This window comes from Bombus bifarius, unplaced genomic scaffold (assembly GCF_011952205.1).
Source record: "Bombus bifarius isolate JDL3187 unplaced genomic scaffold, Bbif_JDL3187 scf7180000008148, whole genome shotgun sequence".
NCBI lineage: Eukaryota > Metazoa > Arthropoda > Insecta > Hymenoptera > Apidae > Bombus > Bombus bifarius.
Window position 1 is genome coordinate 238,578 of NW_022884475.1, and position 16,879 is coordinate 255,456.

Consider the following 16,879-nt stretch of genomic DNA (forward strand, 5'->3'; position numbering starts at 1 on the left):
TATGCGCCGTTTTGTTCGATTACTTTTGTCCATTTTGAAGGCAATTTCATAATTCCGCGGTTGAAGAAGTCCTCGTCCCTATTGGTAAAAAACTTGACCAGCTCATTTTCACAAGCCTCTCTTGAGGCCAGTTTTGTACCATCAAGAAAATTTTGCAAAAACTTAAAAAGGTGATAATCGCTTGGTGCCAGGTCTGGACTGTACGGCGGATGCGATAGAACCTCCCAGCCAAGCTCTCGGAGCTTCTGACGCGTCGTTAAAGATGTGTGCGGCCTGGCGTTGTCTTGATGGAACACAACACCTTTCCTATTGGCCAATTCTGGCCGCTTCTGGTCGATCGCCTGCTTCAGTCTGGTCAGTTGTTGACAATAGAGGTCCGAATTAAGTGTTTGCCCCGATGGGAGCAGCTCATAATGGATGATTCCCTTCCAATCCCACCAAACACACAATAAAACCTTCTTGGCCGTTAATCCACGCTTGGCGATCGTTTGGGCCGGCCCACCGCGATTGGACCACGATCTTTTTCGGCTGTTGTTCTCGTATGTGACCCATTTTTCATCGCCAGTCACCATCCGCTTCAAAAATGGGTCGATTTCGTTACGTCTCAACAAAGAATCGCAGGCATCAATTCGGTCCAAAAGGTTCTTTTGCGTCAATTCATGTGGCACCCATACGTCGAGCTTCTTCTTGAGACCAGCCTTATGCAAATGGTTCCAAACGGTTTTCTGGCTAATCTTCAGTTCCTGGGCAATGGAATAAGTGCTCACATGCCGGTCCGACTCGACGATTTCCATGATTTTATCCACATTTTCGACGATTGGCCTACCAGAGCGTGCCTCATCTTCGACGTCCATATTACCAGAACGGAATCGTTGGAACCACCGCTTTGCTGTTGCATTCGATACTGTACTGGGTCCATAAACAGCACAAATTTTTTTGGCCGCCTGCTCCGCCTTTTCACCTTGGTCGTAGTGGTACTGAAGAATGTATCGAATTTTCTCTTTTTTTATCTCCATTTTCGAACGCTGTAACACACAACTGGCTTCACCGAACACAAAACTGACAAAGAACCTTTTTGATGCGTAATATCACCTTGAAATCGGTGTATACTATGACTCGATGCGATGTGCACATCGTGAGATATGGCTCACTAAAGACATCTAGCGAAAAACGCTCAGAACTTTTTACTTAACCTAATATATATATATTATATCACTTTTGCATACTTTTTTACAAGATTTCTATAGAAATCAAATACATATTGACTAACTTGTTTACATTTTTCCATTGCTTCCAAAAATTCTGTCTCCGTAAAACTACCAACAGTATTACAACATATAACATCTTTATTCATACTATCAAATGCAAATGTAAATTCTGCTCTAGCTTCCTAAAATGGATAGATAATTCGTTAAATATCTCAATTTTTCCCTTAAAGTATATAAATATTCCTTTAAATACCTGTAATTGAGTAGTATCAGGATCTAATACAATATTTTCAGTGCCTTCCTGTATCATACAATTCACTGCTGCAATAGTAAATTTCATTGGAATACCAGCATTAATAAGTGCCAAGCATGCTGCATTTATTGTACAGGCTAATATCTAAAATTTATTCATATTTATTAATATATAGTATAAGTGATTTTATACTAGGAATGTAAAGATCATACCCCACCAGAATCTTCTAATTCTTGTATATTAATGCATATAGCAGTTGCTGGATGGAAAGTAGCAATTATTGCAGCTTCACAAGTTTCTTTGATATACATTTCTGTCATTCTGTCATCCACCTCTTGAAAAATTAATAATGTATTAATATCATTATGTTGTTGAGCAATTGAATCAGCTTTAATTCAATAATTAAAAATTTTGTTTCACTTACTTGCTGGACCTTTGATAGGACTGTATGATACTTCGACTGATGCTTTATCATAAATCATTTTTTGTGGTTTTGCTTCTATCGGCCCATATATACCAGCAACTACAGCAGTATTTCCTAAAATACATAAAATGTTATTAATAAATAATGATAGTGATAATTAAGGTTAACCTACCTTGCATTAGCATTGCCGATCCATCAGGCATTGAAAGTTGGTTTAATTCACAATTCATTGGTCGTAATCTAAATTCACCTTCCGGCGTTTCTTCAGACATGTCCGCTTCTTACAATTAAAAAGCATATGTTGTTTAATTATACTTGGCGGGAAATTCGTGGTTTAGAGGTTGTGATACGATATAGAACAATATATATATACATATAGCACGTGTTACAGTAATTCGAATTAAACGTTTAGGAAACAAAATTCCCTAGGAAGGAATTTCTATTTTACCGATTGAAAACTGATCTATAAGAAATGTTTTTTACTTTAATTCTTAAAAAATGCTGTACACCACTAAAATATACAAATTACCATAATTATAATTTTTAATACTTATATTGAAACATTTTCCAAACATTTTTCGATAGATATAAACTTTTAAAGATCATGTATCTTTTCAATTAATTTTTAAATACTAAACTTAATTATAATATATATAATATATAGTAACATAGTTTTTCATATGCAGTATTCACATGAAGTGTTCAACATTAGAATATTATTTTCTTACATAGACTGATTTGAATAGTAAGAAATCTTATTCTCTCTCTCAAGATAAGTCAATTATAAGGGTACCAACAGTCGATTTCGTCTGTTTTACCAGTAAATCTAGATCCCTTTAGATCCAAACCTTACTGATAACGTAGTTATCCAGATTGCTCATCTTCTTAATCTTCCTCTTCTTCTTCTTCCTCTTCTTCTTCAACTCCTTCTTCCTCTTCCTCTCCTGCAAGAACAATTACTTTTTTGCATAACGCGAGAAAAATAAAATCTTCTCAACCCAATCATACTATTAATTTCATTGATTTTACCCATCGGTATAACTGGCGGAGGTGGCATCTGAGAAATTCTGTAAGCTTCTTCTTGTTCGAAGGTGGGATCTTGTATTTCCATAATCTCGGGACCGATTATGTACTGATCTTGCACAGGTGGCATGGACGGTGGACTGTAATTGTACGTGATGTATTTGTGACCCCAGCCGATGTACACGTTAGCGAAACGCCTGTGGAGAGATACCATTAAAGTAACATTAGCGTAATTTCTCGCGCATTAATTTTCCTTTAACGCGCCATAATTCCTCTTTTCCCGGTTGATTCGCCCCATGATAAAACCGTACCCCTCGTGGCCAAGCTAGGCGTGCTGTTTCTTCGATATCCCAAGGGGAATTTATATTCGTCGGCGACATAAATATCAAAGATACGTCTGCTTAATGGAAAATCATTATTGAGTAGGGGCTAGAGTGCACGCACCTTCCACAGGCGAACGCGAATGCGCCAGGCCAAATATTTGATCTAATTAACGCAACTGCCTGGTCAAGTTGGACGTGAGAAGATTGCAAGACTCTCCACGGTATTATCGAATCCACGATAGCGTCTTCCGATAGCGGTGTTAAAAGTGGTGGACCAACCTCTGCCTCGGGTCCAGCTCTTGTCTCCTCCTCCTCTTCTTCACCCACTTCTTCTTCCTCTCCAATTTCCTAATTTCATGATAAGTAGTCCATAATAGATATTTTCTATGTAGATGTTTTCTACATAGATATATGCTAAGTAGATTACATTCTGTAGTACTCTATATACATATTGTCCTTTTTTCAAGTTAATCTTTTAGCTTCCAATGTTAGATCGGTGCAATATTCATTTTAAAAATAAAATTTTGTTCTCGATTAATTTTATCTAAACTTTTTCGGTAAGATTCTTTTGTTTCGACCATAACGAAGTATATTTGATCGTTTTAGAAGTTTCGTTTATTCTTTACAAACTTGTGTTTCTGTTCTTATTATTATAAGAATGACTAACTTCTTCTTGTGCTGCCTTTGGATTCCACCATACGACGCGGCCTTGTTTCAAAAGATACGGTGCATGATGACACCAATTCGACATGGAAGGGTCTATTAAATCCTTAATAGGCAAAGGATCGTAATGTACGTTCTCTGACAATTCTCCGCCTATACATGCAATGAATGGTATTTAAAGAATATTATATTTATATAAAGTAGAAAAATTCCTCTTTTATGATTAATAAAACGAGTCTTATATAAAACAGTAACGAGCGTTGCGAATAATTTATAGTACTGATCTTTCTTCTTCGAATTTTCTTCCAGATAAACACGAAACGTTATATACCTTCCTCTACTTCCTCCATCAACTCTTCCTCCTCGTCTCCGGCGCCAAAAGTGAAAAATCCAATCGGAGAAACTTGGGTGGTCGCACTAATCCTGGCTATTTGTGCACGGAGATAATTCTTTTCGGTGCCAGGGAATGGTGGGAAAGTGTGAAACTATAAATCGGAAATATAATCGTGGTTCTTTGATTTTTGATATTTTTCACCTTTCTCTTTCTTTTTCATTTTATTTTTTTGTCTCTGTGGAAAATGAACACGTACCGGCGTTTCCAAATTTCCTGTACAGTAGCGAACAATCTGTCGTGCAATTACTATCTGCTGCGGTGTAACCGGTGGCAGTTCGATCCACTTGTCCAAACCGGGCTCGTTGCATACAAAATACACCTGGAACAAAGTCGACCACCGGGATCACGCTCAGGAAAACACGCCCCGTGTTTTGCGTCGCATATTAATTCGATCGAACATTGCGCTTTGAATGCTGCTGATGTTTTCCACTCGTACAATGTGATTCCACTTCGATTAATGGAATGTTACGTAATGATATCGTTACGTTTAATCGTTAGTCAGAAACCATGACTCATATTAGATAATTTCATTTTTAATTCTGTGGAAGTTGTGCTCCTAACTTTTTACGATACGTCGTAATTTTGCGTAAAAATTGTACGAATACATGAAAAGCGTTTTATTTTTAAAAAATAATACACGAACTACAATTTCCACAAGTTTCATAAAGCTCAATCTAATTCGCGTGTAACAATTAACTTCTATCTCTTTTTTCGGTAAAAAAATTTTGCTGTCTTTATTGTTCCTACATTAAAGATATTCGGGAAGTATACCTTGGTATTCGCACCAGTTCCGATTCTCTCCGACGGTACTTCCGTTGGTGGTACCCACGAATGAGTAGGTAGAGGCGGAAAGACGAGCTTCAAACCTTCCGGTTCTTTTTCTTCCGTTGCTTCAGCTACTCCCTCAGTTTCCTCCGTCGCTTCTCTTTCCATGTTTTCAGCAGCTTCTCTCTCTGCTATAGCCATTTCTTCCGCTCTGGTTCGCTCCTCTTCACGCCTCTGTTTCTCCTCCTCCGCCATTCTCTGCAGACGCGTGGACGATATTCAGAAAGTGCTTTGCTCTCTCTCTTTCTAAAATGAATTTACTCTATCGTGTTGGCTTACAATGTTTCGTGATTCAAGCAAATAATATCAAGATAGACAGTACTTGGATTTATTTCATTGTGAAAAATGAAAGTTTCGTTTCCAAGTCATTCTTTTACCTCTAATCTTCTGTTCAATTCCTCTGTTTGCAAGTCTGCTTCTACCACGTAATAATTTTTTGGACTCCCAAGTACCTTTCCCCAAAATCTATCATGCGAAATTATTAATTTAAGAATATTGTTTAAAAATTTCTTCAGAATCTTTGTCCAAAATATATCGCATGAAATTAAATTATTAAGGATTTTTATCCGAAATCTATCGCGCGAATTTATTAATTTTCGAACATTTCTTTTACGATAATAAAATTTCTCGGTATTTACCTGACGTTTTCTATAGGAGACTCGGCCATGAGTTTTCGTATAGACAAATTAAGCAATACCATTTGTCCCCGTGGCAACCCCACGCCAGTCTGTTCGAAATAAAATAGAAGATCCAACATGTTGGGTATTTTATTCTTTATATCCCCTTCTTCCTCTTCCTCTTCTGTCTCGAGTTTTTCTCCCTTGTCTTCGTAGATACTCTGAACATTCTGGAATTGCAGTAAGACGCTCAAAGTATCCGTCTAAATAACGACCAACTTTTCCTCGCGATTCACGTTACTATTTTATACGACAGTTAAATCAAAGATCCCGGTTTAATCGTTAATTGCCTACTGTCCGTACCTTGAACAGCTTGATGATCTCTTTCGCATCCTCATACTGCGCCGGTGCAACGTATACGTCTCGTAGATGATTGGACTGAGTCTTAAATCTCTCCTCTTTGACTTTTCTGCTGAATTCCTCGAAAATATCCACCGCGTTCTTTGGCCTCTCGGCGAGTATCTTCGCTAAAACTTCCGTCAAGTGATCGTACCTAAGAATCGTTCAGAATCGAGAATAATATCTAAGGAAATTTTTACTATTACAATACTTTGTATTTGTAGAGATAATGTGATCGACTCCGATCGTCACTATTAATTAATTATAGGTTGAGCAATGAAACAGTCGAGTCTTTATTTTATTAAACACTTCTTTTATATTATAATATCGAGTCACACTCATGTTACAGATTTGGTATCGATTCAATAAAGGAAGATTATATGTCTAACAAAGGTTAATTTAAATTCCAACCTTATTAGCAATTTTTGCAGATTGGGAATTACTAATTAAAAATTGTCTGTGTGTAATCTTTTCATATACTATCGTAACATGATATGGTAACAATGACTAGTTGAAGTTGCCTTAAGTAGTTTCCAGGAGATCGTAAAGCAAACTTATTAATAATAAATCGACCACTAAAATAGTTGATTATATTCAAAAGCGAGTAGTAGTCAAAGATAATATTTTTGATTTGATAACCTCGATAAGATTTCCTCGAAGCGTCTCGCTATTCCTAAGAAGCTGATATGTAATTATTATTAAATTCTAACTTCATAAGGGATGCTAAGAGATGTCTGTACATTTCGTTTCTGTTTACAACGAGTATAATTCCAAATATACAATGATATAGTGACCAATGATATACATACGTTCAAAAGCGTTTGGTACGCTGTCAGCCTTTTACATCAAACTAACTTTTTCATACATTCTATCGAGAAATAAGAACATCGTGATCATAACTGTCACTTTGAAATATAATCAATTACAATTCCTAACAAGCTTCAAACTTTTCTTTCTCAGAAATTTCGATATTCCATAGTCATTCTATATCTAGAAACACATCCCAATTTTCTTTTAAGTTTAATCAATTGATCCCACAAGAAGTTAATTCCTCTTTCTTTTTCAAATTTTCTACGTTCAACGATTCACCGATCCACCGATTAAATTCGGCGGAGCAAGTCGCGTTTCAAATTCATGAACTCACAAGCTATCACCTGACTCTGGACTGTGTTTTTGAAGAAACTTTTTAGCACGCCGTATATCATGTTCCACGCAGGGAACATCGTCGGGCGGTACTTCTTCGATGTTATAGCTGTACGCCATCTTAAACGTCGATTTATTTTCTCCGCCAACGCATTTCTGTACGATTCTACTCTTGTTTTCGATGCAAACTACGCGAAATGTTTCTAATTTTTATCGTACACTAAAACGTAACCGTTTTATACATTTGATGTCATCGTTTTGTAACACGCGTATATCGCGGTGTCAGACAATGGCGATTCTCTCTTTTTTTCTGTCGCCTTCGTTTATTTTCAGCGTATAATCAGTGTCGTTCATCCGCTCCACGGACGCTTTAGGTTACTCGCGGCTACAGTTTCGAAAGCGTTATCTAATGACCCAATTATATTAACGAACCGAAAACGTTGTTAATCAGAATGAAATTAATTAAACCTGCAGATAAATGTTACTCCGCTGATTTTTCGCTGATACCTGTTTCTGGAAATAATGAGGTTATTCACAATGGAGATTCATCGTGAACATATTCATTTGTATCAAAATGAGTTACGTTTTGGCTAGAAATACGTATTGTCAGATTTAAATTATTGAACTTTGTGTTTATACGACTGAAGTTACTTAACCTGAAATTAAGCTGGGATTTAAACAATCTGATTTCTGATGGCTGAGTAGTGGAAAATAGATGTATTTAGATAGAAATATATTTAGATAGAAAATAGATGATAGACTCGGTTTAAATTACACGCAGAAGATATGGTTTTATATTTCTGACGTAGAATGCAATGCATTTTTTATGATTTATGTATACGATGTCGATCTGAATGCGAGTAATAAATTAAATATACGTTATGAAATTAAAACAAAAACTTTTGTAATAATTCAGGTAAATCACAAATTAGAAGTTTTACTATATCGATATAAATTTTATACGATAATGATTTAATAGCGAGTATATAATATCGGAGATAATCAAAATCCAATCAACAATGAACAAGCTAATGGCGCAGTACAGTGAGAGACGCGAGAATGAATTATGTCGCGCATATGAATGACCATCTATCTTAATGAAATTAAATCGCACGCGCCGCTTTCTATCAGGCTGCATCCTGGAGCACGGTTTATCGTCTATCGTCTGCCCTAAATAGAAACGTTGCTTCTCGAGGTCACTAGCTGCTTCCTTTGACGCCCATCCCTAGTGCTGTGTAACAGGACACGTGTCCTGCCATCGGAAAAAGTGACTTAACAGAGCGATAACCGACGAAACAGCTCGATTTAGAATATCTTCGGATAAATACCTTTTGGAAATAATAAAAATAACGAAAACGAAGGAATCATCGCCGTGATATTTTAGGTAATACGTAACCGTACAATTTGAATTTACCGATATTCCAATTATCCGATCGTTATGATCCGGATTGAAACTAAGATTACACCAATAGAGAGATAAACTTCGCAAGGAATAATTGATTTCGTTCGTAAATTACGTAAATTTTAGAATTTATTAACCTACCATATTTACGTACAACGAATTATAGAATTATATAACATTGCGGATGTGGAAATAACAAAAGTTATACAATTTCGTGAAAGGGTTAGAAAAATTAGTCCGCAGAGTAGAAAGAAAAAGAAATTGAAATTACAAGCAAGTTGAGAATTGTAGCGCGGAGAGAACTTTTACAAAAATATCCACTATTTAAATAAATAGCGATGCTGCCACCGCCCCCGCGAATTTTACGATCAAGATCATCGTTTGTTTAGCGCTCCCATTTTCAGACGGATGTTTATTTATTTGAACACGACCAATTTCTCTTACGATATGTATATACAATTTATACCGTACGACAAGCCGTTTCTAAACACGCGCTACTCGAACCACGACGGAGATATGCCGCAGAGAAATGATCATCCAACGTAGTGTTAATAGTTTACCAAGCACCTTGACTTTTAAACATGATTACGTTACATACACGAAACGCAATTGGTCTTGTAACTCTTCGCCTGCCAAATGTTATTTATGAAATGTGACGCAACGTTTGACGCATTACCCTGTTTCCAAGAAATTTTTCGAAAAGATCACTGGAAATATGTTTAATAAATTGAATAGAATTTAAAATTCGTATTTAATTCGTATTTAAAACCGATTAAGTATATGTTTCTTGTTCTACATATTTTTCATCAAAGAGCGTAAGAGTCTGTATGTTTACAGTTTCATGTTGCACAAAAAGATTATTTATTGAAAAAACAATTCTGCTCTACTGGAAATGTTTTTAGTTTCTTCAAAATACATAATTTCACTATGAATAACTAATGCCAATAAAGTTACAACGATATATTATTAACAAATTTTCCATCATCGCAGTCTAATTTTAACAATACTTTCAGCCGATCTTTTTTTTCAAGTCAGGTTAAATTCGTCTATATTTCTCAATCTTCTTGAAGTCGCGATTCCTTCCTATAATAGAATGACCCGCAGAACTGGCTAAAACGTGTTTTCAATAGGGAACGCATCTAAATTCGATTTATCAAAATACAATTTTAATTTAATATATATTCAACTGTGGACTACTATTGGAAAAGTAATTAAACTGAAGCAATATAACAAATAATATATTTAAAAGCATAATATGGAATGTTTGCGTATGGCGACAAACCATTATAATACGATTTTTATCACATTGAACTAGATAATTATTTTGCTTAAATATTTCCGTGATCAAATTTTCTATACAAACAGTAATTGAAAATAGCTATTCAAAAAACATTGTTGTTCCATCAAAAATCACGACTAGCTAATTAGAGATTTGAAGCCGGAACCGTTAATCTTAATTGTCGTTTCCATCGTCGTTGATAAAAATACGAATATGTAGAGTTGCAGGAAAATCAATAGAACCAGGAGATTTGGAATAGAGAGAGGAAATCCTGACTGCAGGCTGACAATCTGTACGCACTAATTAACTGAACGCAATCGCGTTCGCTAATCGGCCACCAGTGGCTTTAGGATCGCGGGGATTACAGAAACTCGCGCCGCTATCAGTTAGTCACACGTGCGACGCGATTTGTCATCGGGGTCAATTCGTCAATGAGGGATCGGTTAGGGAGGGGTCAAACCGCGGCACATAGCGAATTTTCGACGGCTGAATCGCTAATAATCTCAATCTCGTAATTTCGCGAATGGTATAACAGGTGGCGTCTGGCAAAGGGATTCGCGTTTACAACGGCGGAAATGTAAACGTTATCGATCTTCGATCAGTGATCGGATAGCATCATTCGATGGATGTGCAAAGCTAATGAATGTTCGAAGAATGGACTTGTAGAAAAATAATTAGCTTTCTATTGTATTTTCTTTATTACATATTTTTATTGGAAATTATCAGTGTTTCCATGTATAAAGTATCATTGATGTTTTATATGTTTTTGTGTTTTAATATTGGAACTTTAAATTATATTAGATTGAATTCATCTTGAAATCGTCGACAGACATTGAACAAAGTCAATAATTGTCGGCAAATATTGATAAGCGGCGATAGCTTCCGAGAAGTAACGAGATTTGCTTTTCAAGTTTATATTTCTTTTGTTTTTTATGTTAGAATTAATCTCTTAAATGAACGAGGAGGTACAGAATGCGATTGTAAAAATGCATAATATTTAAATAAGTACTAATCTGTAACAATATTTACAATATATTTAATATCACACGTGTATAATACGTATTCACAGTACAGAACAAAACAAAATTAAAGAGTGGAATATCGACAAAAATATAATAATACAAAAAGTAAAATACACGCCAAATCAATTTCATTAATGTCGATAACCAACGGCAAATATTATCATATAATTGTCAACAACATTCGCATAACTCCATGCCTTCTTTCACAGTTTCGAAATATAAATCTTTCGCAGTGACGATTAAACTGTATCGATGATTATTACAAATATCGACATCGAGATATGGATAACTGTCAATAAATGTTAATCATTCACAGATATTATCACTAAAAACAAATACATAATTTCACTCATTATATTAGCGCTGTAATCTAAACTTCGCGCTTCAATCACTCTCGTTCATATCGATATCATTAGCTCAAAACTTATACACGTTTAGGCTTAAAGGACATGTATATCCTTGAACCTGATACACAATCAGATATACACAGCAGAAATAATGTGCTTTTGGTTTTGGAAATAATGTGATCTTGGTTACACACGTGGTAAACTAGAATAAAATATCAATAAATTTTCTTGTAATTTCCAAAGAGGAATTAATTATAAATTTATGTCATAAATATAAAAAAATTGATATCAATCGTTAGCCCATTTCGTCTTAAGCCCACGCAGAGTGGTAGGTGTGATCGATGTTGGCTCGATTATTTCGATCGCGGCGATTCGGTAATAGGGGATAATTAACAAAATCGGAGGGTGATTAATAAAAGGCACGTGTTGACGCCGTGATCGAGCGCCGGCGCCGATTCATCCTGACGCGTTAATCCGGCTTGTCGAAATTGAATTGGCGGGTTCGACGAGCGTATTGTTCGTGCGACCATACCACGCGCATTAATTAACAAACGGACGTTAACGTTCGTCCGCTAATCGCGTCCGTCGAATTTCGCGCGACGTCGCGTCCGAGTCGAAATGAGATTCACGCCCGATAGCACCGACAAGAGGCACGCTTCTAATTACGTTACGCTAACGTTTTCCTTTTTTTGCAACATCGTAACAACTTGTTTGATTACTTTGCGTGAACTATTTGCGGCTTAAGGGTGACCTCGTTGCCCGTTACCACAGAAAATATACAGGAGGCCCGTAGGATGGCGATTGGGGTAAGAGTAATATTGCCATATATCGTTAGGATAACGTACAGGTGAAAAACTTAGGATCACTTTCTGATTGCATCTATATTGAATCAGGCAAAATTTTATTCTATCCAGGTCACATTTTAACGAGAAATTTCGATAATTATAAATTTTAGATAAATCCATTTTATTTCTTCCAGATGGAGTTATGGTATCAAATATGTCACTTATACAAGAAAAATTATATTATCCAAGAGTTGATTCATCTTCTCTGGTTGTCAGATTATGTCAGCTTCGTGACAACGTTTGTAATTTGATTAATTGAAGATTAAAATCTTGAAGCGACAATCGAATATTTTAAGTCACTATGTTATTGATTTTCCAAAACAAGTAAATATTAAATAAGATACACAAAGATCGAAATATACGTAATTCTAGAACAATACATTATTTATGTACATTATTCGATATTTTCATTTAATGTTTATATTTAATCTATAACGCAACTGATAGCACGATCTAAAGACAAATCGCTCTATCTTATCGCTGAACTCTATATCGTTTATTTAACCTCTTTATTACAATGTTATTATAACACGACGTGTAACTCGGTTGCATTTATACCGATCAGTTCATTCATGTACTCATTCATACAGAATACTCATAAATCTCCAGAAGTGTTCCAACCAGAAATTAAAATCATACCCAAACACACCACAAACAAAAATCTCTCAAACATCGGTCACCCTTACTTATCAAGGCTTTCATTTTCAAACCGGTTGAAAATCCAATTCATAGAAAAACATCCAAGAAACCCGAACAAAAATCTTCTATTCATGAATCACCGCATTCGTCCGAAACTTTCGCCATCCAATCTTTCGAGCAAGATCAAACCGAGTGCATCGAATTCGTTAATCAAGCAGCGTATAGCTGGCAGTTCGAGCGTGGAGAAGAAGCACCGTCTTTACGGTACTTGCAATTTTGCGGGGGCGTTTGAGTATGAATGAGTAAGAAGTCCCCACCAGACCCTCTCTCCCACCCTCCAACTATTCTCTTCTCTTTTGGTCCTCCACCCTGTCGCTGTTTCTCGTCCCTCCCGCCCCTTCTACGACCATTTCTGCCGCCAACCTTCTATCTGCCTTCCTCTCTCCATGCGTCTCTCGTAAGTCTTTCTCTCTTTCTCTTCGTACGTTCTGCTCTTTCTCTTTCCTTCTCGACTTGAGCCGAGAGAGCAGCTCGGTATCGGGGGTCGGTACTCTGTTCGTGTACCGCGCTTCTTTCGGTCAGTTTTCTCTCGTGAGTTCCACGCGCGCGTCCTTTCGCAAGGATTTCACTTGGTGCCGGTCTTAACGTGAATTAACCGGATAAGAGAGGAGGAGGCTTCTTGTCGAAGGATTCCCGCTGGACGGGGAACTGTCATCCGCCACGATGCGCCGTCGAAGCACACGGTTAGTCCTAATGGATCGACTTACGTCGTTTTTCTCTTCCGTGAATATTCGTCTCGAGATTCTGGCGAACGGAACGTTCGATGGTCGAGGGGCTTGTATCTTGCTTCGTGTTTTGCATGATTGATCGATCGGTGGTGAGAGAGTGTATGTATTTGTGTTACAGTGGAAACTTGAATTTGAACGATTTGGTAATTTTGGGACTATTTTAGTGAAGAAGGGTTTTACATCCGACGTTTCGTTCGCTAGTGTTCCCAGTAAATGTTATGGTTAAGGTATTATGTATTGAGCGCGACAAAAAACTACATATATATAAGATTATTGGAAAACGTGGATATGGTAATACACATTGAAAAATATATTAGAATAATAGGTAGTTTACAGGAGTATACCATACAGGTTTGAAAAAATAGATTATTACAATGTTATAAATACATTAATTAGTACAAATTTCATAAAATCGTAGGACCTAAATATTTAGATTCGAAAGAAAAAGCAGCATCGAAAAAGAAATCCTCGGAATTGTCTTTCATAACCATAGGAACAGTCTGAGAGAATAGGATTCGATACTATAAATTGACTAAAAAAAAAAAAAAAAAATTGCATTAACCTAATTTCCGGAATTATTAAAAATCGAAAAATCATTACGAAAGATCCATGATTTCTTTTCAAATACCGGATAAATTTCATGATGAGGGAATAAAATGCAGCGCGATTAAGGTAGTTGTTTCTCAAGCATCAAAATCGAATCGTTCACAGTAGTAGAACATCTCGGGCAACGAGGAAAACTGGAAATAACCGGGTTGGAAAAAGAAAACGGGGCAGAAACTGGGAAAGGAACGGCGGAAGAACAATTGGTTCTGTGCACATAGGTTGTTAAAACGATTTACCGCCTGTCCCATAGCTATTAAATCTTGTCGTTAAAACTTTCTTGTCGTTTCGAGCTTCTTTCAAGCGTGAGACACGTCGTACGCTTCTCTCGTTCGACGATCGAGAATAGAATCCAGCTAGAATCGCGAAAAGCTGGTCCATGATACCTACATAGAAACGATCGTTGGTGACGTGATAACCTCCCCGTTAAATTTAATTAACTGTCTCGCTACTCCCCGTCATCGACTTTGCCTATCTCTGTTCTTCTGTCGCTCGAGTATCCCATCATGATGGAATCGTGTCGCTGGTTACTACTAAGGGGGCTATCCAAGAAGCACGCGTTCCATTATTCATCGGTCGTTTCTACATTCGCATCGAACGATCGCTCGTAAATCGCCGGTTCACTTTTCATTAAGACGTCCGCAAGTAGAGTGAATGAGCGGCTGAATGAATTTCCAGAATCCATTGCTCTTCCTGTCCACTTGCCCTTGAACCATTCCACACTGGGTCACAACCGTGTTGCTTCATTTTTCTACAGCTTGTCATATTTAACACGTATGTGGGAGAAATAGAGAGATATCAATGGTATTATCGGTTATTATCGAGAATTTTCAGTATAGAAATTGGCGATATTCTTGTTTTTCGATTTGAAAGTATTGACGCAAAATATCGAAAATTTATGGTATATATAAAGTGTCCAAAAGTGTAATAGCTATATTTTATCAGTATATTTTATGAATATAACCAAACAAAAAATATTATATGAACATAGATCATTGGTATTGTTGATAGCTATCGACGTAGTATGCGAATTTTGTCGTGGTCAATCTAATAGTTTGCTATGAGGAATGAATATTAATGGTGTTTCGTGTGAAGAACGTGCTAGTTGGTTGGGACTAGGTTCTTAGAAATTGCATGAAATATATTAACTAAATAGACTGATGTTCATCGAAATTTTCTATTAATATTGCAGAGGTCAAAAGCAAATGTTGTACAAGCGATAAAATCTTTAATTTGAAAAAATTATAAATAAAGTTGATATCGTTATATATAAAACATATCGTTATACGTTCTTATAAAAACTTCTGAATAAATCCTGTACATTATTATAAGTGTTACCTATGTATTGTATACCGTTTCGTACTTAACATGCTTTTAGGAGAAAAACGAAAAAATACGCTTGCACGCTTTTTTGTTGAGCCTTCCGATTGATTTAAACACTATGACTGGCTTGTTAGCATATTTAAAAATAGTAAAATTTTCGTCTATACGAAACAGAAACTTTCCAAAGTGCAACGTGCAAATGAAATAGCGTTCAAACCATCTGTTAGAACCTCTCGTATCTCCTCCATTTCGTGAGCATATTTAGCGAACGATTAGCAAAAACGGACTAACAAAATCCTCAAACAGAAACACCGGTGCAAAGTATATTCAATTACGTCTGGGATCATCTATTGCGCCGTAATCTCCAAAAAGATGCCGATCCCAAACTTCACCAATGAAACTACCATTACTTCGAATTACACCTTTGAATCTCGATACCAGAGACAAATAGAAAGCATGCAAGAAAGTAACCAAGCACACAGACGGTTTTCTAAAGAATCAAATTCCGTTGATCAGTGTAAAGGGGATCGTCTGTTTATCGAGGAAAAAAGAAAAGTGTAAACGAAACGCAACAGCTCGGTGAAAGAGAAAAAGAAAGAGGAGTGAGGGAACGAGAGAAAGAACGAAGGGGGAGAAATTGACGGTGACTTGAGTGTCAGAAGGCCGCAGGCTCGTGGTCCCTGACCGGTCGACGCAGCCTCCTCCCGGTTCCAGAGAATCAGAGTCACGTTCAGTCAGTGGCCGACTCCCGTCCGCGGAGGTGGTGCGCGTTGTCGTTCCTTCGGCTCTCATACCAGTGTCGAGAGGGGTTTTCCGGTATCCAAGCCGTGGGTCCGGCCGATCTTCAGCGGGAATGACGGCCATCAGGAGCACGTGGTTAGTGGACAAATATTATTATATTTATTTTCTTCATTTTTCTTTGGAGCATAGATGAAGAACTTTGAAATTTATTATCCATAGTTAGGATACACTAGAGTTTCTAGTGATCGGATATTAATTATTATCGTTGGAAATGACGGCCATCAGGTGCATATAGTTGGTGGATAAATATTGTTATATTTAATTTCCTCGTTTCTCCTTGGAGTATAAACGGAGGACTTTGAAATTTATTGTTAGGACGTAAGACAGATTAGAGTTTACAATGATTAAATATTATTATATAGGAAATGATGTCCACCAGATGCACGTAGTTGGTGGGTAAATATTATTGTATTGATATTCTTCGTTTTGCCTTGGAATATTTCATGGAATGTTCATAGTTAGGACACATTAGAGTTTATGCTGGTCGAATATTAATTAATATTATGTAGTGTGGTTCAAATGAATTATCATTCTTGAAGTAAGTGAGTAAGCGAATTA

At 36.7% G+C, this 16,879-nt stretch overlaps 3 protein-coding genes across 13 annotated transcripts in view; 1 reads left to right on the top strand and 2 right to left on the bottom strand.

Moving 5' to 3' along the window:
• Positions 1–1,196: 1,196 nt before the first annotated feature.
• On the bottom strand, positions 1,197–2,263 carry LOC117208639 (exosome complex component RRP46). Its single transcript, XM_033449902.1, has 5 exons — positions 2,058–2,263; positions 1,886–1,999; positions 1,674–1,795; positions 1,462–1,605; positions 1,197–1,390 (listed from the first exon to the last, which is right to left on the bottom strand). The coding sequence occupies exons 1-5, from the start codon at positions 2,155–2,157 to the stop codon at positions 1,208–1,210; spliced, it is 663 nt and encodes a 220-aa protein (XP_033305793.1). The 5' UTR covers positions 2,158–2,263; the 3' UTR covers positions 1,197–1,207.
• Positions 2,264–2,703: 440 nt separating this feature from the next.
• Positions 2,704–7,392, bottom strand: LOC117208640 (radial spoke head protein 6 homolog A). The gene is made up of 11 exons (XM_033449904.1): positions 7,274–7,392; positions 6,094–6,283; positions 5,752–5,960; positions 5,491–5,578; positions 5,060–5,311; positions 4,485–4,607; positions 4,226–4,379; positions 3,899–4,047; positions 3,353–3,579; positions 2,915–3,105; positions 2,704–2,829 (listed from the first exon to the last, which is right to left on the bottom strand). The coding sequence occupies exons 1-11, from the start codon at positions 7,390–7,392 to the stop codon at positions 2,771–2,773; spliced, it is 1,761 nt and encodes a 586-aa protein (XP_033305795.1). The 3' UTR covers positions 2,704–2,770.
• Positions 7,393–13,374: 5,982 nt separating this feature from the next.
• The window catches only part of LOC117208626 (papilin), a 164,991-nt gene continuing 161,486 nt past the window's right edge, over positions 13,375–16,879 (top strand). For 10 of the 11 annotated variants that reach the window (XM_033449873.1, XM_033449884.1, XM_033449876.1 and 7 more), the window contains exon 1: positions 16,243–16,396. In XM_033449873.1, the coding sequence (XP_033305764.1) occupies positions 16,374–16,396 (23 nt within the window). In that variant the 5' untranslated portion in view covers positions 16,243–16,373. Of the gene's footprint in view, positions 13,550–16,242; positions 16,397–16,879 lie in introns of those variants that run through there. The other variant, XM_033449874.1, reaches the window with a different exon arrangement.